General features: G+C 45.1%; 1 protein-coding gene across 1 annotated transcript in view; it reads left to right on the top strand.

The window, feature by feature from the left end:
• LOC110535056 (eIF-2-alpha kinase activator GCN1) overlaps positions 1–26,558 on the top strand; it is a 57,901-nt gene that overhangs the window by 15,061 nt on the left and 16,282 nt on the right. Inside the window, exons 34-53 of the mRNA XM_036935737.1 lie at positions 10,501–10,747; positions 10,852–10,973; positions 11,131–11,245; positions 11,446–11,625; positions 11,758–11,978; positions 12,098–12,166; positions 12,258–12,593; positions 12,678–12,820; positions 13,665–13,782; positions 13,900–14,115; positions 20,335–20,499; positions 20,681–20,842; positions 21,005–21,097; positions 21,256–21,399; positions 21,591–21,860; positions 23,439–23,552; positions 23,678–23,908; positions 24,149–24,342; positions 24,498–24,612; positions 25,068–25,164. Of these exons, the coding sequence (XP_036791632.1) occupies positions 10,501–10,747; positions 10,852–10,973; positions 11,131–11,245; positions 11,446–11,625; positions 11,758–11,978; positions 12,098–12,166; positions 12,258–12,593; positions 12,678–12,820; positions 13,665–13,782; positions 13,900–14,115; positions 20,335–20,499; positions 20,681–20,842; positions 21,005–21,097; positions 21,256–21,399; positions 21,591–21,860; positions 23,439–23,552; positions 23,678–23,908; positions 24,149–24,342; positions 24,498–24,612; positions 25,068–25,164 (3,352 nt within the window). The remainder of the gene's footprint in view (positions 1–10,500; positions 10,748–10,851; positions 10,974–11,130; positions 11,246–11,445; positions 11,626–11,757; positions 11,979–12,097; positions 12,167–12,257; positions 12,594–12,677; positions 12,821–13,664; positions 13,783–13,899; positions 14,116–20,334; positions 20,500–20,680; positions 20,843–21,004; positions 21,098–21,255; positions 21,400–21,590; positions 21,861–23,438; positions 23,553–23,677; positions 23,909–24,148; positions 24,343–24,497; positions 24,613–25,067; positions 25,165–26,558) is intronic.

Below are 26,558 nucleotides of genomic sequence, written 5' to 3'. Positions count from 1 at the left end.
AAAGATACCATACTTTAGACAAGGTAAACACACCAGGCAGAAGGCTACAAAGGTTAAAGGGCAATCAATAGTACAGGGACAGTGCAAACACCTCACCATTGTTCCTGTAAACAGTCGAGGGATGGGGTGGAGAAATGCAACCACTCACAAGCAGTCATGGCCACAGACCGACCATCCACTGGACCAACAATAAACCGTTTACAATGCTTTAAAATAATACTTTTTTTAAATCATAATTTTATGTACTCGTGAACAAAAGTTAAAGATAAAAAACTGGGAAAAACAAGGTCACATTTTAGTCTCTGACCGGGCAAGATGAACAAGGCATCCACAGGTCACAATCAATAAGCACATGGACCTTAATGCCCCCCCAGCAAAAACACCTCCAACTCTTAAGTCACAGGGGGGACAAATACAGACTTATTTTAGTTTTAATTGGAATGCCATCAGAGGATGGACTGTTTAAAGTAAGACCGGAATGGAGCCCAAGCCTCATTAAACAGTTTGGGGTTCCCACATCACAACACATTTCTCAACCAATATTTATAAGATGGGGGAGCTGCCATCTTCCAGTTCTGTAGTATTAGCCGTCTAGCTAAAAGAGTTGTATAAGCAACAGTGTCCAACTGGATTCTTGACAGGGGGGTACCCATGGGCAGTACTCCAAAAAGGTCTGTAAGGGGAGACGGATCTATAACCAAATTTCAATCAATCAAATTTATTTTATATAGCCCTTCGTACATCAGCTGATATCTCAAAGTGCTGTACAGAAACCCAGCCTAAAACCCCAAACAGCAAGCAATGCAGGTGAAGAAGCACGGTGGCTAGGAAAAACTCCCTAGAAAGGCCAAAACCTAGGAAGAAACCTAGAGAGGAACCAGGCTATGTGGGGTGGCCAGTCCTCTTCTGGCTGTGCCGGGTGGAGATTATAACAAAACATGGTCAAGATGTTCAAATGTTCATAAATGACCAGCATGGTCGAATAATAATAAGGCAGAATAGTTGAAACTGGAGCAGCAGCACAGTCAGGTGGACTGGGGACAGCAAAGAGTCATCATGTCAGGTATTCCTGGGGCATGGTCCTAGGGCTCAGGTCCTCCGAGAGAGAGAAAGAAAGAGAGAATTAGAGAGAGCATATGTGGGATGGCCAGTCCTCTTCTGGCTGTGCCGGGTGGAGATTATAACAGAACATGGCCAAGATGTTCAAATGTTCATAAATGATCAGCATGGTTGAATAATAATAAGGCAGAACAGTTTAAACTGGAGCAGCAGCACAGCCAGGTGGACTGGGGACAGCAAGGAGTCATCATGTCAGGTAGTCCTGGGGCATGGTCCTAGGGCTCAGGTCCTCCGAGAGAGAGAAAGAGAGAAGGAGAGAATTAGAGAACGCACACTTAGATTCACACAGGACACCGAATAGGACAGGAGAAGTACTCCAGATATAACAAACTGACCCTAGCCCCCCGACACATAAACTACTGCAGCATAAATACTGGAGGCTGAGACAGGAGGGGTCAGGAGACACTGTGGCCCACTCCGAGGACACCCCCGGACAGGGCCAAACAGGAAGGATATAACCCCACCCACTTTGCCAAAGCACAGCCCCCACACCACTAGAGGGATATCTTCAACCACCAACATACCATCCTGAGACAAGGCTGAGTATAGCCCACAAAGACCTCCGCCACGGCACAACTTAAGGGGGGGGGGGGGGCGCCAACCCAGACAGGATGACCACATCAGTGACTCAACCCACTCAGGTGACGCACCCCCTCCAGGGACGGCATGAGAGAGCCCCAGTAAAGCCAGTGACTCAGCCCCTGTAATAGGGTTAGAGGCAGAGAATCCCAGTGGAAAGAGGGGAACCGGCCAGGCAGAGACAGCAAGGGTGGTTCGTTGCTCCAGAGCCTTTCCGTTCACCCTCCCACTCCTGGGCCAGACTACACTCAATCATATGACCCACTGAAGAGATGAGTCTTCAGTAGAGACTTAAAGGTTGAGACCGAGTTTGCGTCTCTGACATGGGTAGGCAGACCGTTCCATAAAAATGGAGCTCTATAGGAGAAAGCCCTGCCTCCAGCTGTTTGCTTAAAAATTCTAGGGACAATTAGGAGGCCTGCGTCTTGTGACCGTAGCGTACGTGTAGGTATGTACGGCAGGACCAAATCACAGAGATAGATAGGAGCAAGCCCATGTAATGCTTTGTAGGTTAGCAGTAAAACCTTGAAATCAGCCCTTGCTTTGACAGGAAGCCAGTGTAGAGAGGCTAGCACTGGAGTAATATGATCAAATTTTTTGGTTCTAGTCAGGATTCTAGCAGCCGTATTTAGCACTAACTGAAGTTTATTTAGTGCTTTATCCGGGTAGCCGGAGAGTAGAGCATTGCAGTAGTCTAACCTGGAAGTGACAAAAGCATGGATTAATTTTTCTGCATCATTTTTGGACAGAAAGTTCCTGATTTTTGCAATGTTACGTAGATGGAAAAAAGCTGTCCTTGAAATGGTCTTGATATGTTCTTCAAAAGAGAGATCAGGGTCCAGAGTAACGCCGAGGTCCTTCACAGTTTTATTTGAGACGACTGTACAACCATTAAGATTAATTGTCAGATTCAACAGAAGATCTCTTTGTTTCTTGGGACCTAGAACAAGCATCTCTGTTTTGTCCGAGTTTAAAAGTAGAAAGTTTGCAGCCATCCACTTCCTTATGTCTGAAACACATTCTTCTAGCAAGGGCAATTTTGGGGCTTCACCATGTTTAATTGAAATGTACAGCTGTGTGTCATCCGCATAGCAGTGAAAGTTAACATTATGTTTTCGAATAACATCCCCAAGAGGTAAAATATATAGTGAAAACAATAGTGGTCCTAAAACGGAACCTTGAGGAACACCGAAATTTACAGTTGATTTGTCAGAGGACAGACCATTCACAGAGACAAACTGATATCTTTCCGACAGATAAGATCTAAACCAGGCCAGAACTTGTCCGTGTAGACCAATTTGGGTTTCCAATCTCTCCAAAAGAATGTGGTGATCGATGGTATCAAAAGCAGCACTAAGGTCTAGGAGCACGAGGACAGATGCAGAGCCTCGGTCCGATGCCATTAAAATGTCATTTACCACCTTCACAAGTGCCGTCTCAGTGCTATGATGGGGTCTAAAACCAGACTGAAGCATTTCGTATACATTGTTTGTCTTCAGGAAGGCAGTGAGTTGTTGCGCAACAGCCTTTTCTAAAATTTTTGAGAGGAATGGAAGATTCGATATAGGCCGATAGTTTTTTATATTTTCTGGGTCAAGGTTTGGCTTTTTCAAGAGAGGCTTTATTACTGCCACTTTTAGTGAGTTTGGTACACATCCGGTGGATAGAGAGCCGTTTATTATGTTCAACATAGGAGGGCCAAGCACAGGAAGCAGCTCTTTCAGTAGTTTAGTTGGAATAGGGTCCAGTATGCAGCTTGAAGGTTTAGAGGCCATGATTATTTTCATCATTGTGTCAAGAGATATAGTACTAAAACACTTGAGTGTCTCTCTTGATCCTAGGTCCTGGCAGAGTTGTGCAGACTCAGGACAACTGAGCTTTGAAGGAATACGCAGATTTAAGGAAGAGTCCGTAATTTGCTTTCTAATAATCATAATCTTTTCCTCAAAGAAGTTCATGAATTTATCACTGCTAAAGTGAAAGTCATCCTCTCTTGGGGAATGCTGCTTTTTAGTTAGCTTTGCGACAGTATCAAAAAGGAATTTCGGATTGTTCTTATTTTCCTCAATTAAGTTAGAAAAATAGGATGATCGAGCAGCAGTAAGGGCTCTTCGGTACTGCACAGTACTGTCTTTCCAAGCTAGTCGGAAGACTTCCAGTTTGGTGTGTCGCCATTTCCGTTCCAATTTTCTGGAAGCTTGCTTCAGAGCTCGGGTATTTTCTGTGTACCAGGGAGCTAGTTTCTTATGAGAAATGTTTTTAGTTTTTAGGGGTGCAACTGCATCTAGGGTATTGCGCAAGGTTAAGTTGAGTTCCTCAGTTAGGTGGTTAACTGATTTTTGTCCTCTGGCGTCCTTGGGTAGACAGAGGGAATCTGGAAGGACATCAAGGAATCTTTGTGTTGTCTGTGAATTTATAGCACGACTTTTGATGATCCTTGGTTGGGGTCTGAGCAGATTATTTGTTGCAATTGCAAACGTAATAAAATGGTGGTCCGATAGTCCAGGATTATGAGGAAAAACATTAAGATCCACAACATTTATTCCATGGGACAAAACTAGGTCCAGCGTATGACTGTGACAGTGAGTGGGTCCAGAGACATGTTGGACAAAACCCACTGAGTCGATGATGGCTCCGAAAGCCTTTTGGAGTGGGTCTGTGGACTTTTCCATGTGAATATTAAAGTCACCAAAGATTAGAATATTATCCGCTATGACTACAAGGTCCGATAGGAATTCAGGGAACTCAGTGAGGAACGCTGTATATGGCCCAGGAGGCCTGTAAACAGTAGCTATAAAAAGTGATTGAGTAGGCTGCATAGATTTCATGACTAGAAGCTCAAAAGACGAAAACGTCATTTTTTTTTTTGTAAATTGAAATTTGCTATCGTAAATGTTAGCAACACCTCCGCCTTTGCGGGATGCACGGGGGATATGGTCACTAGTGTAGCCAGGAGGTGAGGCCTCATTTAACACAGTAAATTCATCAGGCTTAAGCCATGTTTCAGTCAGGCCAATCACATCAAGATTATGATCAGTGATTAGTTCATTGACTATAATTGCCTTTGAAGTAAGGGATCTAACATTAAGTAGCCCTATTTTGAGATGTGAGGTATCATGATCTCTTTCAATAATGACAGGAATGGAGGTGGTCTTTATCCTAGTGAGATTGCTAAAGCGAACACCGCCATGTTTAGTTTTGCCCAACCTAGGTCGAGGCACAGACACGGTCTCAATGGTGATAGCTGAGCTGACTACACTGACTGTGCTAGTGGCAGACTCCACTATGCTGGCAGGCTGGCTAACAGCCTGCTGCCTGGCCTGCACCCTATTTCATTGTGGAGCTAGAGGAGTTAGAGCCCTGTCTATGTTGGTAGATAAAATGAGAGCACCCCTCCAGCTAGGATGGAGTCCGTCACTCCTCAGCAGGTCAGGCTTGGTCCTGTTTGTGGGTGAGTCCCAGAAAGAGGGCCAATTATCTACAAATTCTATCTTTTGGGAGGGGCAGAAAACAGTTTTCAACCAGCGATTGAGTTGTGAGACTCTGCTGTAGAGCTCATCACTCCCCCTAACTGGGAGGGGGCCAGAGACAATTACTCGATGCCGACACATCTTTCTAGCTGATTTACACGCAGAAGCTATGTTGCGCTTGGTGATCTCTGACTGTTTCATCCTAACATCGTTGGTGCCGACGTGGATAACAATATCTCTATACTCTCTACACTCGCCAGTTTTAGCTTTAGCCAGCACCATCTTCAGATTAGCCTTAACGTCGGTAGCCCTGCCCCCCGGTAAACAGTGTATGATCGCTGGATGATTCTCAAGTCTAATACTGCGGGTAATGGAGTCGCCAATGACTAGAGTTTTCAATTTGTCAGAGCTAATGGTGGGAAGCTTCGGCGTCTCAGACCCCGTAACGGGAGGAGTAGAGACCAGAGAAGACTCGGCCTCTGACTCCGACCCGCTGCTTAATGGGGAAAACCGGTTGAAAGTTTCTGTCGGCTGAATGAGCGACACCGGTTGAGCGTTCCTACAGCATTTCCTTCCAGAAACCGTGAGAAAGTTGTCCGGCTGCGGGGACTGTGCCAGGGGATTTATACTACTATCTGTACTTACTGGTGGCACAGACGCTGTTTCATCCTTTCCTACACTGAAATTACCCTTGCCTAGCGATTGCGTCTGAAGCTGGGCTTGTAGCACAGCTATCCTCGCCGTAAGGCGAGTACAGCGACTGCAATTAGAAGGCATCATGTTAATGTTACTACTTAGCTTCGGCTGTTGGAGGTCCTGACGAACCGTGTCCAGATAAAGCGTCCGGAGTGAAAAAGTTGAGTAGGAAAAAACAAAAATATAAACGGTAATTAAAAAGTAAAAACCGTAAATTTGTCAGGTAGCAAAACAGGTTGGCAACAAAACGCACAGCAACTCAAAAACAAGTCTGCAAGTCGTGACCGGAAATGACGTCAACAAAATGATGGGTCTTAACCAGTGTCATATAACATATAACAGTGTCATATATATATCAGAGGAACATTTAAATATGAATTCCCAGAAACCTGACAGTTTATGACAGCCCCAAAACATATGCAACAGTGTGGCTGGTTCCATTTTACATCTGACACAGGTAGGATCAAAATCAGAGAATATTCTTTCAAGTTTGGCCCCCGACCAGTGGATACGGTGAACCACCTTGAATTGAATGAGGCTGTGTCTAATGCTAAAAGAGGATGAGTGCATGCACAGATTCCCAGGTGTCTTCCCCAAGTTCCTCCCCCAAATCCTTTTCCCATCGAGTCTTTAAAGGCACCAAAGAAGGGTTCTGTAAGTCATTAATGATTGCATATACATCTGAAATTGCGCCCCTAGGAAGCTTGTTCAGCTCCAAGATGCATCTCTATAGCTGTATTCGCAGGCCTATGGGGAAATTCAGGTGTGTTAGCTCTGACAAAGTTCCTAGTCTGGAGATAGCGGAAAAAGTGGGATTGGGGGAGGTTGAACTTTTCCTGTAGCTGAGCAAAAGAGGCAAATGTATCATCAGAGAATAATTGGGCTAGTGAGGCGATGCCTAGTGAGTGCCAGATGGCAAAAGCCCCATCATTCAAAGATGGAGGAAATAAAATGTTCTGATTGATTGGGCCTGATGGAGAAAAGCCTCGGAGGCTAAAGGCTAAGCGGAACTGATTCCAAATTTTAAGAGACTGCTTTACAATTGGGTTGACACACCTTTCGCCTAGGGACACTGGGAGAGACGAGCACAACACAGAAGAAAGTACAGCAGGTTTACACGGAGGGCTCTGAAATTTGCAGCCCAATATGTATGTCTGAAAATGTGGTAGAGCTAAAGCTTCTGTAAATGTTTTCTACCAATCCGTGGTACCTTGCCATCCCAAATAAAATACATGAATGTTTGATCCAGTGATTTAAAAAAAGATTTTGGAATAAAAATGGGTAAACATTGAAATAAATATAAAAATTTGGGCAACACATTCATTTTTAATGACATTAATCCTTCCGACAAGAGAAAGAGGTAGTGGATTCCAAAAAGTAAAAGATTGTTTCAAACTGTCTGCTAGAGTAACAACGTTTTCCTGAAACAAATTTGAATATTTCCTTGTCACTTTAACTCCCAAGTAGGCAAATTGATCCCAGACAATCCTAAACTGAGAACTTGTAAAAGAGCACTTTAAAGCAGCCTTATTTACAGGAAAAAGCTCACTCTTGCCTAGATTCAGCTTGTACCCTGAGATTGATCAATTTTTTTTTAAGAACAGATAAGGCACGAGGCAATGGGGTATCAGGGTTAGAGATAAACAAAAGGAGGTCGTCAGCATATAGTGAGAATTTATTCTCTAAGCCCGTCCTGATTATTCCTTGAATGGCATCATTAGAGCGTAGTGCAATGGCGAGAGGCTCGATTGCCAAAGCAAACAACAAGGGGGAGAGTGGACAACCCTGTTTGGATTTGCGGTGCAAGGGAAAATAGTCAGAGGACAAGTTGTTATTCCGTACCGAAGCCATGGGGGAAAAATAAAGAATCTTTATCCACGCAATGAATTTGGGGCCAAAGCCAAATCTATAAAGGGCAGCTGTTAGGTAGTCCCACTCAACACGGTCAAACGCTTTTTCCGCATCAAGTGAGACCACCACCTCCGGGTCCTCCGACGCTGGGGAGTACAGTATATTCATAAGGCGCCTAATATTGAAAAACAAATGCCTATTTCTCACAAAGCCAGTCTGGTCAGAGTGTATTACTTGGTGCAGCAAGCCTTCCATACGGATGGCTAAAAGCTTGGCTAGGATTTTGTAATCACAGTTTAAAAGCGAGATTGGGCGATAGGATCCACATTCCAGGGGGTCTTTGTTGTTCTTTAATAGTAATGAAATTGAAGCCTGATAAAGACTAGGCGGTAGCTTTGAGGTATTAAGGCACTCTGCAAATAATCGAGACAAGAATGGGCAAAGCAGACCAGAAAACGTAGAATTCGGTTGGAAAACCGTCCGGACCTGGTGATTTACCACTTTTCATTGCGGACACTGCTGTTGCAATCTAGTCAGGTGTAAATTCTTCTTCTAGATAGTCATGGGAGTCTGTATCAATTGAAGGCATATTCAAGCCATTAATGAATGAATCAATCCGCAAAGGGTCTTGAGGGGATTCAGAGGTGTATAGCGCAGAGATTTACGGATCTGATGTGCAAGGAGTTTTACTGGCCTTATCGCCTTGTTCATACACTCTGTACCGAGCTCGCAAGAGTAACTGTTCAGCTTGCCTGGTAGAAAGCTCATCAAATTCAGATTGGAGTAGTTGGCTCTTTTTATGTAGATCAGAGGAAGGATCTGTAGCATACTTCTCATCCAATGTGGCTATGGACTCGCTCAGGTCCCGAAGTCACTGAGAGCGAACTTTGTTTTGGTTGGCTGTATAAGAAATAATTTAGCCACGTAGGTATGCTTTGAGAGACCCCCTATGGTAGAGCAGGACATACCAGGCGTTGAATTAGTTTCTAGGAATAAGGTGATTTCAGAAGAAATGAAATTGACAAACTCCTTATCTGAGAGTAAAATGGACACCATTGATAACACATAGGAGGTCGCTGGGGAAACTAGTTCAAGCACTAACAGTGAATGTCAGAAATAACAATACTCTCGTAAGTACACCGTCGAAGGTTAGGCAAACGTTTTTTGTCCAAAAATAAGTAATCAATGCTTGACGAATGTTTGATGAACATGAGAATAAGGGTGTAGGAAACGCCAGGGCTCAAACATAGCATATTTCTGAAGAAAAGATTTGAATAAATAGGGCACATTTAGATGGGCCAGTAGTTCTTCTTGAGGACTTGTCAAGAACTGGGGACATTGTACAGTTGAAATCCTCCCCTAAAATCAACAAATGATAATCTAAATTGGGTATAGCAGATCAAAAGGAAGAAATGAAACTTGTCATCCCAACTGGGAGCATAAACACTAGCCTAAACTAGAAGGGTAGAAAACCGTTTACCGGTTACTATGACATATCGTCCCTTAGGATCAGTAATAACCTCAGAAGCTACGAAGGGAGTAGATTTATCAACCAAAATGGCAGCACCTCTTGATTTACTATGAAAGTTAAAGTGGAACACTTGACCAACCCAGTCCTTACGCATCCTAAAATTCTCACCAGTCCTCAAGTGAGTCTCTTGTAGAAATGTAACGTTTGCACTAAAAAGACAGAATGACAATATTAGAACTGAACAATTCAGCCTTCCTCCCCCCATCCCAGACAATACCTCCCCAAACGAGGTACAAGCCTAATTAGAACATGTTCTCTTCGCACAGTATGTCTGTGAGAGTGCGGTTTTAAACCTAAACCCTCAGTCCCGCTCTTTAAAGTCGTGTTTTGTGTTAGTGGATCAAGCAGCAAAAAGAGAGAGAAATTAAAAGTGAATCCCTTGTGCAAACAAAATGACAAAAGCACCACTTGTAGATGTATATAATTATATTCCCAGTCTTATAACAGGCAGTGAGAGAGAAAATAAATAAAATGTATAAAGGCTCTCAACCAAAAACCTAATTTGAAGTTAGCAAATCGTAGTAAGACTGCTGCAATCGTTGTAGTGTGCGACGCAGTTGTTGTTTTGAGTGATGTGATTTCTGGCACCGTCTCGTTCCGCAGGATGGTTAGATCTGCTTTTAAAGTATCAGAAACCTCCTGTATTCGGGCCTCAATCGTAGCAACTACCTCCGTTTTCATTTCAACTATCTCGGAGTGTAGTAGTTTGATGGCCTCGAATGTTCATTTCAGCGCCGCCAGGCCAAGCCACACCTCGGGTAAAGTATGAGTCCCCGGGCCCTCAGACTCGGGAGAGGGCGGTGATGAGAGTGGGTCTTGTAGGCCGGGTTTTCTCAAGTCATGTTTTTGGCCTTATGTTTCGTCGACATGCTGACATTAGAAAGCAAAGTAGTCTTGGTTTTTACGAAAAGGGATCACCAAACCAATATTTGAAAATAAATACGGTTCTGCCACAAAATTCACATGAACTTTAAGAATACCGCGGGAGCAAACAGAAAACACGTCAGTCGCACATGGCGTCCCTCCAACCCCCCCCCAAACTCTGTTTTTTAAGGATGTGCATATGACCACCAACCTTTCTCTGGTAAAGTCCCTCCCATTATTATTATTGAAACATATAAACATCTTTCTATAACCTATATGCATTGACCTTTACAATGGAATGCCTTTACATGATCACATTGGCCTCAGCTGAGCAACTCTAAGCCTGCTTGTAGTAACTGTTGCCTTGTCTGTCTCTCCTCCCTCCCTCAGGTCCAGGAGTCTGTGGCTAGCTGCCTGCCCCCTCTTGTCCCTGCCATCAGGGAGGATGCTGGGGGGATGGTGCGGAAGCTGCTGCAGCTACTGCTGGAGAGTGACAAGTACGCAGAGAGGAAGGGCGCGGCCTATGGCCTGGCAGGCCTGGTCAAAGGCCTGGGCATCCTGGCCCTCAAACAGCAGGACATCATGAGCACCCTGACCGACGCCATCCAGGACAAGAAGAACTTCAGACGCAGAGAGGGTCGGTGACTCCTCGCCAGTTGCTTAACCTTTGCTGGGCTCCGTGGTTTAGTTATCTGTGACTGATTTTTTTTATACAGTTCTCTCTCCCCTTCTCTTTTCCAGGTGCTCTGTTTGCCTTTGAGATGCTGTGCAACATGCTGGGGAAGCTGTTTGAGCCCTACGTGGTCCACGTGCTGCCTCACCTCCTGCTCTGCTTCGGGGACGGGAACCAGTATGTCAGAGAGGTAGGATGACCATTACCAGCTTCTCATTTCAATCCCACCTCCCTCTGCCTTTCCTCCTCTCTCACACCAAACACTCATTTTCCACCTAATAATTCTCACATTCACTCACGTTTATGTTGTGCGTTACGCTCTGCCTAACCTCCCTGCCCTTTCCCAGGCGTCGGATGACTGTGCCAAGGCGGTGATGAGGAACCTGAGTGCCCATGGGGTGAAACTGGTGCTGCCCTCCCTGCTGGTGGCTCTTGAGGAGGAATCCTGGAGGACAAAAGCAGGTGAGGGTCAACCCACAGCATCATGGGCATTTTTAGAGAGCTCTGAGGACACAACCATTCAAAATCAATCACCTGTTAGACTTATTTCAGCTGGTTAGTCCTGATACCGCCATACCTCTTATCCTGTCCTTCCTTCTTCTGCACCCCACTACTGCTTCTGTTGCTCCCTCTCTCCCCCCTCTCTCTTCTCCTCCTTCCAGGTTCTGTGGAACTCCTGGGGGCCATGGCATACTGTGCCCCTAAGCAGCTGTCCTCCTGCCTGCCCAGCATTGTTCCCAAGCTGACCGAGGTGCTGACTGACTCCCATGTCAAAGTGCAGAATGCCGGCCAGCAGGCCCTACGACAGATTGGCTCTGTCATCCGCAACCCTGAGATCCTGGGTAAGAGGGCTGTGTTAAACTCTGAGATTTAGTTAAACAAATGACAAACTTCAGTTCAGAGCGGTATGAATAGGATAATATTTCAGATTTGTACTTCAGGATAGTTACTAACAGATATTCTGTCCCCCTCAGCCATAACCCCCATCCTGCTGGACGCCCTCACTGACCCCTCCCGTAAGACCCAGAACTGCCTGCAGACGCTGCTGGACACCAAGTTTGTCCACTTCATCGACGCCCCCTCCCTGGCCCTCATCATGCCCATCGTCCAGAGGGCCTTCCAGGACCGCTCCACCGACACTCGCAAGATGGCCGCTCAGATCATCGGCAACATGTATTCCCTCACCGACCAGAAGGTACAAAACAGCACTGGGATATTGAGTTGCATTGTACTACAATTGATCTTCTAAAGTGCTCTACTGTTTTATGTGTGTGTTTCTATTGGTTGACACAATGTGTTGTCTTTGTGTTACAGGACCTGTCCCCATACCTGCCCAGTGTCATTCCTGGACTCAAAGCCTCTCTGCTGGACCCTGTGCCTGAGGTATGTGCTTGTAACGAAGAGCTCATCAACAAACAAGTGAATGTGATTTGGTTACCTGATAACTCTCGCTCCTTCTCCACTCCTCTACCAGGTGCGTACCGTGTCTGCCAAGGCCCTGGGTGCCATGGTGAAGGGCATGGGTGAGTCGTGCTTTGATGACCTGCTTCCCTGGCTCATGGAGACCCTGGCATCTGAGCAGAGCTCTGTGGACCGCTCTGGAGCTGCCCAAGGTCTGGCTGAGGTGATGGCTGGGCTGGGAGTGGAGAAGCTGGACAAGCTGATGCCAGACGTGGTGCAGACGGCCAGCAAGGTGGACATCGCCTCCCACGTCCGCGACGGTTACATCATGATGTTCATCTACCTTCCACTCACCTTCGGGGACAGGTTCACACCCTACGTTGGCCCCATCATCCCATGCATCCTCAAGGTAGGGATCACTCTCCATTCACCACCATCCCTCTCTCTGGTTGTGATTACCTCTCACCAGTCTCCCCCTCTCCTCTGTTATCAGGCTCTTGCTGATGAGAATGAATATGTGAGAGACACTGCCCTGCGTGCCGGCCAGCGCATCATCAGCATGTACGCTGAGACGGCCATCGCCCTGCTGCTGCCTGAACTGGAACAGGGCCTGTTTGACGACCTCTGGAGGATTAGGTTAGACATCTACTCAAACATAATTTATGTGATATTATACGGTGTCGGTGGGTGAAAACGCGCTTTGGTGATGACATTTTGCTTCTTTGTGTTATGCATTGCGTTTTACCAGGACAAATATGATTCTTCATGTTCTGAATCTTTCAGTGGTGTCTTTCTGTAACGTATCGGCAATAAGCACCGAGCTCCGTTGACAGTGGTGCTGGTTTCTCGGGCTAAACTTTTTAGGATTTTACATTTTGTGGTCGTCGTCTTCCAAGTTGTTTCCACAGATGCAAATGGGAAAATGAGCACGACACCAGCTGATTTAAATGTAAAAGGCTTAAATATGCTGAGTGTTCCATTGCCATTTCAGAGATGCGCTTGTTTTTGTGAGACGTCTGTGAAAAAGCACAAACTTTGCATTAATATGAACAGCGCATACTAAAATATGAAAATACTATTTCTCAAATCCGTCTGTTGTTTTATGTCCTCCGGATTTGAGAAGAAAGATGACAAGTTCAATGGTAAGCCTGTCCGGGAGCTTTAATTCTCGCACAGCATCCAGCCTATCTGCCGCCATGCTATTTTCCTGATTTATGACCCAACAAAAATATCTGACTTCCATTGATTTATTTGCCCAAATTTTGACCATCCTACAAGGGTCAAAACTCCAGTATATTTTGAACAGGTTATGATAGAGACATGAGATGTGGACCAATGGTTTTCTTAGAGGATTATCTACACTTTTGGTCAAAATGTGAATTTTTGATTGGATATTATATGCAACATTATATAGTATACTAAATACTTTTCTTGGAAATGTAAGTCTTAACTGAGCCTCCATGTTGTCTCTGGACCACAGATTCAGCTCTGTGCAGCTGCTGGGAGACCTACTGTTCCACATTTCAGGAGTCACAGGCAAGATGACCACTGAGACCGCTTCAGAGGACGATAACTTTGGCACAGCGCAGTCCAACAAGGTATTCTGACATGATTTTCCTGTATAGATTGCTGGTTCTATAATGGTTGATATGAGAAGTAAATAATATTGAATGTATGTAATGTTGGTGCTGAGCCCTCTTCCTCCTCTCCCCCAGGCTATCATCGGAGCGCTGGGTGGAGAGCGGCGTAACCGGGTCCTGTCTGGCCTCTATATGGGCCGTTCAGACACCCAGCTGGTGGTGCGACAAGCTTCCCTACACGTGTGGAAGATTGTGGTGTCCAACACACCCCGCACCCTCCGGGAGATCCTGCCCACCCTCTTCACTCTGCTGCTTGGCTTCCTGGCCTCCGACTGCCCCGACAAGAGAACGGTAACTCTACTGCTAGGATGTCTAGTATGTATGGAGCTGTTTCTTTATTGCTCTCACAACTGTTGAATGAGAGAGAATGGCACTGCAATGGATTGTAGCCATTTTACGGGCTTCTGACCAATCCTGCTATTTTCTGTGTTTGTTTTTTTGGTGCTGGAAGTACCAGTGCCACGCTCAATACGGAAGAGGTCCGATGACACGGATACTAGGTTACAGGGCTGTTTCGCTAGCACAGACTGGAATATGTTCCTGGATTCATCCAATAACATTGAGTTTACCACAGGGCTGTCCCCGATCCCCAAAAAATCTTGGTATACCGAAAGTCGCCTGTTCTTTCAAACAATTGGTCGACATTTTAAAATGTGTATTTTTCCATATATAATATCTATTTTAAGAAAGTCAACTATATATGCATTGAGCTTGTCTGATGCTTTAAGCGCACTGTTTGACGAAATAAGACACAAATTACTTAAGAGGGAGCCAGAGATCATGATAACCAGAAGAAAAAAAACTTAACCTGTCCCGACCATCCTCCTCCCGCTCCCTACTGGCTTTTGCAGATTCTGTCGTTACTTTCCGGAAGTTGCCGGTAATAGGCTACATGAGTCGGCGGCAAGCTTTCTCATTTGGAATGCCAATTTCTCTTACCATTTCTACTGATGGGGCTCCCGGGTGGCGCAGCTTTCTAAGACACTGCATCTACAGTTCCTGGTTCGAATCCAGGCTGTATCACTTCCGGCCATTATTGGGAGTCCCATAGGGTGGCGCACAATTGGCCCAGTGTCACCCGGGTTTGGCTGAGGTAGGCCGTTATTGTAAATAAGAATTTGTTCTTAACTGACTTGCCTAGTTAAATAAAGGTTACATTAATAGAATTCTGCTTGCCAGTTATGGTTTACATATGCATTTTTTTCGTTGAACAGTTTCATTTCTTTCTAATAACGTCTTTGTATCTCAAAATCATTGTCATGTGATTAATCTAAATTTAATCTAAAAGAAAATTATATAAACCTAAAATGTAACTTCTATAGCCAACTAGGCGCCACTCGGAAGGCCCAGAGCATGACATTTGTCTCTTAAACACGGAGTGGTTATCAAAAGGGACAGAGCGGAAAATAATTTTCAAATACATTGAACTATTGTCATGGATGTAAAAACGGACTGTTTGCTTGCTGTTTGAGCCAAAGAAAATGTTACTTTGAGAAGCTCCACTCCTCCTTAGTGGTGCTGCATGAAGCCAATCGGATCCCCAAATAGGCACATTTTATATGCCTATATTTGTGCGCAGGCCAGGAATCCTGTAGGTCTAATTCTATGCGTAATCAGGTGCGCGTCCTTACTCAACATTGACAGGAGCACTCCAAACAAAATATTGACTAAATTGTCAACTCGTAAATGGAATGAAATAAACCAAAACTTGTTTCTCACAAGTGTAGCCTAGGTTGAGCACTCAAACAACGTGTCCACTCTGACAATGAGAACGGTAAGACTGTAATAATAATATATTGAATGCATTAACAGATATTACCGTAACCAAACAAACATTGTAGATTTGAAATGATAGCATTTAAGGGTAAATGTACTACCTATATATGTCACGGGGAATTGATATACACTAACAATCAAACCCAAACAATTCACACAATGAAGTTATGAAACAATGCATGTGCACAAATTGGTGGCAGAGAGTGCATTCTGGAGAGACTTGCATTGTGCTGCCACACTCCCCTTCTTGGACTGTGCCATCCCCACAGCTTCCGGCACGAATAAGACAGGTGTCTTATGTGCCATAAAAATATATATATACAGTGCCTTGCGAAAGTATTCGGCCCCCTTGAACTTGGCGACCTTTTGCCACATTTCAGGCTTCAAACATAAAGATATAAAACTGTATTTTTTTGTGAAGAATCAACAACAAGTGGGACACAATCATGAAGTGGAACGACATTTATTGGATATTTCAAACTTTTTTAACAAATCAAAAACTGAAAAATTGGGCGTGCAAAATTATTCAGCCCCTTTACTTTCAGTGCAGCAAACTCTCTCCAGAAGTTCAGTGAGGATCTCTGAACGATCCAATGTTGACCTAAATGACTAATGATGATAAATACAATCCACCTGTGTGTAATCAAGTCTCCGTATAAATGCACCTGCACTGTGATGGTCTCAGAGGTCCGTTAAAAGCGCAGAGAGCATCATGAAGAACAAGGAACACACCAGGCAGGTCCGAGATACTGTTGTGAAGAAGTTTAAAGCCGGATTTGGATACAAAAAGATTTCCCAAGCTTTAAAACATCCCAAGGAGCACTGTGCAAGCGATAATATTGAAATGGAAGGAGTATCAGACCACTGCAAATCTACCAAGACCTGGCCGTCCCTCTAAACTTTCAGCTCATACAAGGAGAAGACTGATCAGAGATGCAGCCAAGAGGCCCATGATCACTCTGGATGAACTGCAGAGATCTACAGCTGAGGTGGGAGACTCTGTCCATAGGACAACAATCAGTCGTATATTGCACAAATCTGGCCTTTATGGAAGAGTGGCATTTTAAGCCATTTCTTAAAGATATCCATAAAAAGTGTCGTTTAAAGTTTGCCACAAGCCACCTGGGAGACACACCAAACATGTGGAAGAAGGTGCTCTGGTCAGATGAAACCAAAATTGAACTTTTTGGCAACAATGCAAAACGTTATGTTTGGCGTACTGTCAAACATGGTGGTGGCAGCATCATGGTTTGGGCCTGCTTTTCTTCAGCAGGGACAGGGAAGATGGTTAAAATTGATGGGAAGATGGATGGAGCCAAATACAGGACCATTCTGGAAGAAAACCTGATGGAGTCTGCAAAAGACCTGAGACTGGGACGGAGATTTGTCTTCCAACAAGACAATGATCCAAAGCATAAAGCAAAATCTACAATGGAATGGTTCAAAAATAAACATATCCAGGTGTTAGAATAGCCAAGTCAAAGTCCAGACCTGAATCCAATCGAGAATCTGTGGAAAGAACTGAAAACTGCTGTTCACAAATGCTCTCCATCCAACCTCACTGAGCTCGAGCTGTTTTGCAAGGAGGAATGGGAAAAGATTTCAGTCTCTCGATGTGCAAAACTGATAGAGACATACCCCAAGCGACTTACAGCTGTAATGGTGGCGCTACAAAGTATTAACTTAAGGGGGCTGAATAATTTTGCACGCCCAATTTTTCAGTTTTTGATTTGTTAAAAAAGTTTGAAATATCCAATAAATGTTGTTCCACTTCATGATTGTGTCCCACTTGTTGTTGATTCTTCACAAAAAAATACAGTTTTATATCTTTGTTTGAAGCCTGAAATGTGGCAAAAGGTCGCAAAGTTCAAGGGGGCCGAATACTTTCGCAAGGCACTGTATATATATATATTGCTACTGTTCGACTAAAAAATATCTGGGTTGAACAACATCCCATCGACCAAACAATCGACCGGTCAACTAATTAGGGTCAGCCCTACTCGCAAGGCTGCCGACCCAGACTCTATCATCAAGTTCGCTTACGACACAACAGTAGTAGGCCGGATGACCAACAACAACGAGATCAGCCTACAGGGATGAGGTAGGCACTGTGACGGCGTGATGCCAGGTAAACAACCTCTCTCTCTCTCTCTCTCAACGTTAGCAAACAAACAAGCTGATTATGGACTTGATTATGGACAAGAGGAATGAGGCTGGACACACCCCCATCCTCATCAACCAGGCCGTTGTGGAGACGTCAAATAACGTCAAATTCCTCAGCGTACACATCTGAGAAGCTGAAATGGTCGAACCACATGGACACCGTGGTGAAGAAGGCACAACAGCAACTCTTGAACCTCAGGATGCTGAAGAAATGTGTCCTTTCCCCGAGGGCTCTCGCTGTTCTACACTATCAGGTTGCATCACACCCAAGTACGCAACTCCACCACCGCGAACCACAGGGCGCATCAGAGGGTGATACGCTCAGCCGAACGCACCCTTGGACACCTACAACACCAGGTGTCAGACAAAAAGGCCAAGAAGATCATCAGGGACCCCAGCCACACAAGCCATGCCCTGTTCTCCCCGCTTCAATCACTCAGACGCGGGCAGTACAGGAGCATCTTGGCAAAAACTGGAAGACTGGCCAATAGTTTCCACCCTCACCATCAGGCTGCTGAATAGCCACCACCAGTAAGCTACCTGCTCACCCCTGCTACTCCCCCCTATGGACATTCCTCCCCACACACCCTCAACGGTCACATACCTTACATGCTGCTCCCGCTATGGTTATTCCCCCCCACCCCTAAACAGTCTTTACTCTGCCTCCACCCCAATGGAAAATGACTTATTAATCACTGCTACAGTTATGTATATAGTTCTATTTATATTGTTGTTTTTTTATTACCATTTTCATTATTTTATTTAACAAAGTCCTGTATGTTGGAGCTCAGAACCTAAGATTTTCACTGTACCCTGCAATCACACCTTCAACCCTGTACATGTGACTATTAAACACTGTGAATCTGAACAACACTGAACACTGAGAACAACATGTTCTCTGGTCTTCTTGCATGTTTCAAGCAGACCACCAAAGTCCCTGTGACCCAGAACCTGTCTAAATTACTATCGCCCCCGTAGCACTCGCATCTGTAGCCATGAAATGGTTTGAAAGGCTGGTCATGGCTCACATCAACCCAGGACCCACTCCAATTCACATACCGTCCCAACTGATTCACAGATGACACAATCTCTATTGCACTCCACAATGCCCTTTCCCTGGACAACTTTAATACCAATGTGAGAATGCTGTTCATTGACTACAGCTCAGCATTCAACACCATAGTGCCCTCCAAGCTCATCACTAAGCTCAGGACCCTGGGACTGAACACCTCTGCAACTGGGTCCTGGACATTCTGATGGGCCGCTCCAAGATGTTGAGGGTAGGTAACAACATCTGCCACACTGGCCCCCAATACAGGGGCCCCTCAGGGGTGCGTGCTTAGTCCCTTCCTGTACTCCCTGTTCACCCACGACTGTGTGGCCGTGCACGGCTCCAACATAATTATTACGTTTGCTGACAACACAACGGTGGTAGGCCTGATCAACGACGATAAAACTGAGACCGTGTAAGGTGGTACAAGGACAACCTCTCCCTCAACGTCAGCAAGACAAAGGAGCTGATCATGGACTAAAGGAAACGGAAGGGCAGAGCACACCACCATTCAGATCGACGGGGCTGTAGTGGAGCGGTTCAAGAGCTTCAAATTCCTCTGTGTCCATTTCACTAGGAATCTATCATGGTTCGCACACACCAACACAGTTGATAAAAGAGCACGACAATACCTCTTCCCCCTCAGGAGGGTGAAAAGATTTGGCATGGGCCCTCATCCTCAAATACAGCTACAGCTGCCCCAATGAGAGCCTCTAGACTGGCTGCATCACCGCTTGGTATGGCAACTGCTTAGCATCCAACCACAAGGCGCTACAGAGGTTAGTGCGTTCGGCTCAGTGCATCACTGGGACGGAGCTCCCTGCCATCCAGGAGCTTTATACCAGGTGGTGTCAGAGGAAGACCCTAAGAATTATCAGACTCGCACCACCCAGGTCATAGACTGTGCTCTCTGCTACCGCTTGGCAAGCGGCCCCAATGCCCCGAGTCTGGAACCAACAGAACCCTGAACAGTTTCCAACCCCAAGCCATAAGATTGCTAAATAGTTAGTGCAAAATGGGTCAATGGTTAACTATTTAACTAACTTTTTTGACTCATAACATTTGCTCCTGCTACTGGTTATTATCTGTCACTTTATTCCTAGTTATATGTACATATTTACCTCATTTACCTCGTACCCCTGCACATCCACTCTGTACTGGTACCCCGTGTATAAAGCCAAGTTATCATTACTCATTGTGTATTTATTACGTGTTTCTACTTTTCTATTATTTCTCTATTTTCTTTCTCCCTGCATTGTAGGAAAGGGCCCGTAAGTCAGCATTTCACTGTTAGTTTACACCTGTTGTTTACGAAGCATGTGATGAATACAATTCGATTTGATCCCCTTTGTCTATCTCTCTTTTGTCATGTACATTAGTCACACTAAGACAATTCAGTCTTCTGTTATTACTGAATTATAGTATTCTACACTTTTGTCTGAATTTGAGTGTTTGGATTCTGTGTTCTCTCCTGCTTCTGATCCCTGGGTTACTGAATGTGGCTTCTCTGTGTGTTCTAGATTGCTGCAAGGACACTTGGAGACTTGGTCCGTAAGCTGGGAGAGAAGATCCTCCCAGAGATCATTCCTATTCTGGAGGAGGGTCTGCGCTCCGAGAAGAGTGATGAGAGGCAGGGCGTGTGCATCGGTCTGAGTGAGATCATGAAGTCCACCAGCAGGGACGCGGTCAGTACCTCAACACATACCTGGTCACTTTTTTAAATTCATTCATTATTTAACCTGGAAGTCCCTTGAGATGAGTATACAGTTTGAAGAAACCTTTTAAAACGCCTTATACATAGAAGGGTTGTGTTGTGACGTGATCCCATGGCAGAGAAGCAAGGTCACAATGCGTGTATGTTTCCAGGTGCTGATATTCTCTGAGTCCCTGGTCCCCACGGTGAGGAAGGCTCTGTGTGACCCCCTGGAGGAGGTACGAGAGGCTGCAGCCAAAACCTTTGAGCAGCTCCACGCCACCATCGGTCACCAGGCCCTGGACGACATCCTGCCTGCCCTGCTCAAACAGTTGGTGAGACGCACACTCACATACAAATACACACACATGAATCCACTTTACCGCTAACATTCCTCTGTATCCACGCAGTAATACTCACTCTCCTGTCCTTCTGGAGAGGACACAGGACCCACCATGGAACAGAATATAGAGTGATGTTAATGTTTCTGTGTGCAGGATGATGAGGAGACTGCAGAGTTTGCTCTGGACGGTCTGAAACAGGTGATGGCAGTGAAGAGTCGCTCTGTGCTGCCCTACCTGGTGCCCAAGGTGAGCTGTCCAAACATTACACACTCTACTGACAATGGTTCATCTCTGTGATCATTGTATTGGATTATATACCACTTTTCCTGATGCTTAAATGTTTTTAATGTCTTTTATAGTTTGAGTGTAGTTCTGCGTATGAATGCTCTCCTCTCCCCTGTCAGCTCACTGCTCCTCCAGTGAACACGCGCGTGCTGGCCTTCCTGTCTGCTGTGGCTGGAGACGCTCTGACACGCCACCTGGGGGTCATCCTGCCTGCCCTCTACTCCTCTCTGAAAGACAAGCTGGGAACAGAGGAGGGGCAGCAGGTAACAACAGCATTCATGATTACAAGATGGTTATAAAGGAGTTCCAAGTTCAGGGTCACTACTTTAATTGTCGGTGGTCGTAACAGTCATCGTCTTGGGATAATATTACAGTGGTTCTTAGTGGGCGGTTGTGGTCCGTAGATGATAGGTATGTCCCCAGGTTTATATTACCCCCCGCGCCTCTCCTTCAGGAGCTGGCCAGCTGCCAGGCAGTGATCCTGTCTGTGGAAGATGAGGTGGGTCAGCGAATCATCATCGAGGACTTGCTAGAGGCCACCAGGTCACCGGATGCCGGCCTCAGACAGGCCGCCGCCACCATCCTCAACGGATACTTCTCCCGCACCCGCCTGGATTACAGTGCCCACACACGCAACCTGCTGTCAGGCCTCATCCGCCTGCTCAATGACTCCAACCCTGAGGTCCTGGTGCAGAGCTGGGACGCCATCAACTCCATCACCAAGGTTAGCAGTTGGCACCAAGAGCATTACAGGAACTAGGAATGGGTTTGTCTGGGTTTACTGAAGTCATACAGTTGTGTTGTGGATCGTTATGCAGCATTGATTTCATAGATAACCAATGGCCACTAGGTACTCTGGTTAACTAACATAGTAGTGGCAAGAAAAAGTATGTGAACCCTTTAGAATGACCTGGATTTCTGCATAAATTGGTCATAAAATTTGATCTGTTCTTCATCTAAGTCACAACAATAGACAAACAGTCTGCTTAATCTAATAACACACAAACAATTATACGTTTTCATGTCTTTATTGAACACACCACGTAAACATTCACAGTGTAGGGTGGGAAAAGTATGTGAAACCTTGGATTTAATAACAGGTTGATCCCCCTTTTCCAGCAATAACCTCAACCAAACGTTTTCTGTCGGGTTGAGGTCAGGACTCTGACTGGGCCACTCCAGAAAGCATATTTTCTTCTGTTGAAGCCATTCTGTTGTTGATTTACTTCTGTGCTTTGGGTCGTTGTCCTGTTGCATCACCCAACTTCTGTTGAGCTTCAATTGGCGGACAGATAGCCTTACATTCTCCTCCAAAATGTCTTGATAAACTTGGGAATTGTTTTTCTGTGGATGATAGCAAGCTGTCCAGGCCCTGAGGCAGCAAAGCAGCCTCAAACCATGATGCTCCCTCCACCATACTTTACAGTTGGGATGAGGTTTTGATGAGCTTGTGTTTCTTCCAAACAACACAACTTTATGTTTCATGTATACACAGAATATTTTGCCAGTAGTGCTGAACATCCAGGTGCTCTTTTGTGAACTTCAGACGTACCAGCAATGTTTTTTTTGGACAGCAATGGGTTCTTCCGTGGTGTCTTCCCATGAACACCAGTCTTGTTTAGTGTTTTACGTATTTTAGATTTTTGTAAGTCTTTAGCTGACACTCTAGGATTCCTCTTAAGCTCATTGAGCATTCTGCGCTGTGCTCTTGCAGTCGTCTTTGCAGGACAGCCACTCCTAGGGAGAGTAGCAACAGTGCTGAACTTTCTCCATTTATAGACAGTTTGTCATACCGTGGACTGATGAACATCAAGGCTTTTAGAGATACTTTTGTAACCCTTTCCAGCTTTATGCAAGGCAACAATTCTGAGATCTCCTTTGTTTGAGGCATGGTTCATATCAGGAAATGCTTCTTGTGAAATGCAAACTCAAATTTGGTGAGTGTTTTTTATGGGGCAAGGCAGCTCTAACCAACATCTCCAATCTCGTCTCATTGATTGGACTCCAGGTTAACTGACTCCTGACTCCAATTAGCCTTTGGTCATTATCCTAGGGGTTCACATACTTTTTACAACCTACACTGTGAATGTTTAAATTATGTATTCAATATAGACATAACATTTGTGTTATTAGTTTAAGCACATTGTGTTTGTCCATTCTTGTGACTTGGATCAAGATCAGATCAAGAATAATGACAAATTCATGCAGAAATCCAGGTAATTCCAAAGGGTTCACATACTTTTTCTTGCCACTGTATGTATTGATGTGTGAGGTCATGTTAAACTCTAGTTTGTTTTTGTAGAAACTGGACGCTGGCAGCCAGCTGGCTCTGATTGACGACCTGCACAGAGACATCCGGTCAGTGGCAGTAGACGTTAAGGGTCAGCACCTGCCTGGGTTCTGTCTTCCCAAAAAGGTAGGCCTCTCTCTCCTCTTGACATGTACAGTCACATCCTCAAGCTGACTAGTTTTGATATATCTTTTGGCTCTCTCCTCTCCTCTAATTCTCTTTTATTCTCCTCCTCTTTCCCTCTTCCCCAGGGTGTGACCTGCATCCTGCCAGTGTTGAGGGAAGGAGTGTTGACAGGCAGTCCTGAGCAGAAAGAGGAGGCGGCCAAAGCGCTGGGAGGAGTCATCAAGCTGACCTCCTCTGAGGCTCTGCGACCGTCTGTTGTCAACATCACTGGACCGCTCATCCGTATCCTGGGAGACCGCTTTGCCTGGAGCGTGAAGACCTCTCTGCTAGAGACACTCACCCTGCTGCTGGCCAAGGTCAGTGTCTGCTTCTGATTCTGAGGTTAAAGGTTTCGTTTGGTAAGCACAAAATGGGAAACAGGAGAAACATTTTGAAATGTGGTTAATAAATGAAATAATCCAAAAATAAGATATTTTTTTTCTCAACGTTTTCCCATTTTGTGCCTACTAAACACAATCCTGTTGTTTCCTCCCTGCTGGAAGAATGGTTGGCATCTTGCTCTGGTCCTGACCCTGTTGCTCTGCCCCTGTCTCCAGGTAGGCATAGCCCTGAAGCCCTTTCTGCCCCAGCTCCAGACCACCTTCCTGAAGGCTCTGCAGGACTCTAGCCGGGCGGTCAGGCTGAAGGCTGCTGAGGCCCTGGGCCAGCTGGTCTCCATCCACAGCAAGGTGGACCCCCTATTTACAGAGCAGCTCTCTGCCATCCACAATGCTGAGGACTCAGGAGTCAGGTATGCAAAACCAGGGGTTTTGGGTAACCTGGGTAACTGAGAAACACAATGTGAAGAGTAGTGATCAGTTCCATATAGGATTCCTCTCATTTAGGATTGTTGGGGGATTGATTAGATTCAATCAATCAGCCTAGTGTTTTGCTCCCTTTTTTCAGGGAGACCATGCTACAAGCCTTACGATTCGTCATCCAGGGAGCAGGGTCAAAGGTTGACCCAGCCATCAGGAAAAACATCACCACCACATTGCTAAGTATGCTGGGTCATGATGAGGTATGTTTACGAGCAGATACACTGACTAAAGCATGTGTGAATGCAACAGATGTTTTTAAGGCAGTCTACTGATACCCCCCCCCCCCCCCCCGTCTCTCAATGGTAATTGCTAGAATTGAGTATAAAACTATTTCCGTTTAATCTTGCTAGCTAATATATATTGTAGCCCTGCAATACTGAACCTGGCATAAGCATTTCGCTACACCTGCAATAACATCTGCTAAACCCGTGTATGTGACCAATAAGATTTGATTTGATAAGGACATATTCAGCTCCATGTTTCAATGAAAGGATCTTTCAGAGTGCAATGTTTAGTTTTTACCTCTGATCGAACTAGACTTCCGTCAGTCAAGGCAGGATGTGGCTTAATGAAAGGGGTTTTAGGCCTCCTTATCAGCCAGTGTGTATGAAAGCCTTATATAGAATAATTTAGTTCTAACTTTGTGTGTGTGTAGGATGCTACACGCATGTCCTCAGCAGGTTGTTTAGGAGAGCTGTGTGCCTTCCTGTCTGAAGAGGATCTGAGGAGTGTGTTGCTTCAGCATGTCCTGGGTAAGAATTTACACTGTCACATACTCTTCGCCCACGCACAACCCTTTATATAGCACAAACATTCACACTTATGATAAAAGGTATTCACACATTGAATGTACACGTTATAATTTCTAACACTTACAGTGCCTTGCGAAAGTATTCGGCCCCCTTGAACTTTGCGACCTTTTGCCACATTTCAGGCTTCAAACATAAAGATATAAAACTGTATTTTTTGTGAAGAATCAACAACAAGTGGGACACAATCATGAAGTGGAATGACATTTATTGGATATTTCAAACTTTTTTAACAAATCAAAAACTGAAAAATTGGGCGTGCAAAATTATTCAGCCCCTTTACTTTCAGTGCAGCAAACTCTCTCCAGAAGTTCAGTGAGGATCTCTGAATGATCCAATGTTGACCTAAATTACTAATGATGATAAATACAATCCACCTGTGTGTAATCAAGTCTCCGTATAAATGCACCTGCACTGTGATAGTCTCAGAGGTCCGTCAAAAGCGCAGAGAGCATCATGAAGAACAAGGAACACACCAGGCAGGTCCGAGATACTGTTGTGAAGAAGTTTAAAGCCGGATTTGGATACAAAAATATTTCCCAAGCTTTAAACATCCCAAGGAGCACTGTGCAAGCGATAATATTGAAATGGAAGGAGTATCAGACCACTGCAAATCTACCAAGACCTGGCCGTCCCTCTAAACTTTCAGCTCATACAAGGAGAAGACTGATCAGAGATGCAGCCAAGAGGCCCATGATCACTCTGGATGAACTGCAGAGATCTACAGCTGAGGTGGGAGACTTTGTCCATAGGACAACAATCAGTCGTATATTGCACAAATCTGGCCTTTATGGAAGAGTGGCAAGAAGAAAGCCATTTCTTAAAGATATCCATAAAAAGTGCCGTTTAAAGTTTGCCACAAGCCACCTGGGAGACACACCAAACATGTGGAAGAAGGTGCTCTGGTCAGATGAAACCAAAATTGAACTTTTTGGCAACAATGCAAAACGTTATGTTTGGCGTAAAAGCAACACAGCTCATCACCCTGAACACACCATCTCCACTGTCAAACATGGTGGTGGCAGCATCATGGTTTGGGCCTGCTTTTCTTCAGCAGGGACAGGGAAGATGGTTCAAATTGATGGGAAGATGGATGGAGCCAAATACAGGACCATTCTGGAAGAAAACCTGATGGAGTCTGCAAAAGACCTGAGACTGGGACGGAGATTTGTCTTCCAACAAGACAATGATCCAAAACATAAAGCAAAATCTACAATGGAATGGTTCAAAAATAAACATATCCAGGTGTTAGAATGGCCAAGTCAAAGTCCAGACCTGAATCCAATCGAGAATCTGTGGAAAGAACTGAAAACTGCTGTTCACAAATGCTCTCCATC

This window comes from Oncorhynchus mykiss, chromosome 11 (assembly GCF_013265735.2).
Source record: "Oncorhynchus mykiss isolate Arlee chromosome 11, USDA_OmykA_1.1, whole genome shotgun sequence".
Taxonomy (NCBI): domain Eukaryota; kingdom Metazoa; phylum Chordata; class Actinopteri; order Salmoniformes; family Salmonidae; genus Oncorhynchus; species Oncorhynchus mykiss.
The sequence above is the reverse complement of the archived record's forward strand: the minus strand, read 5'-3'. Positions and strand labels throughout refer to the sequence as shown.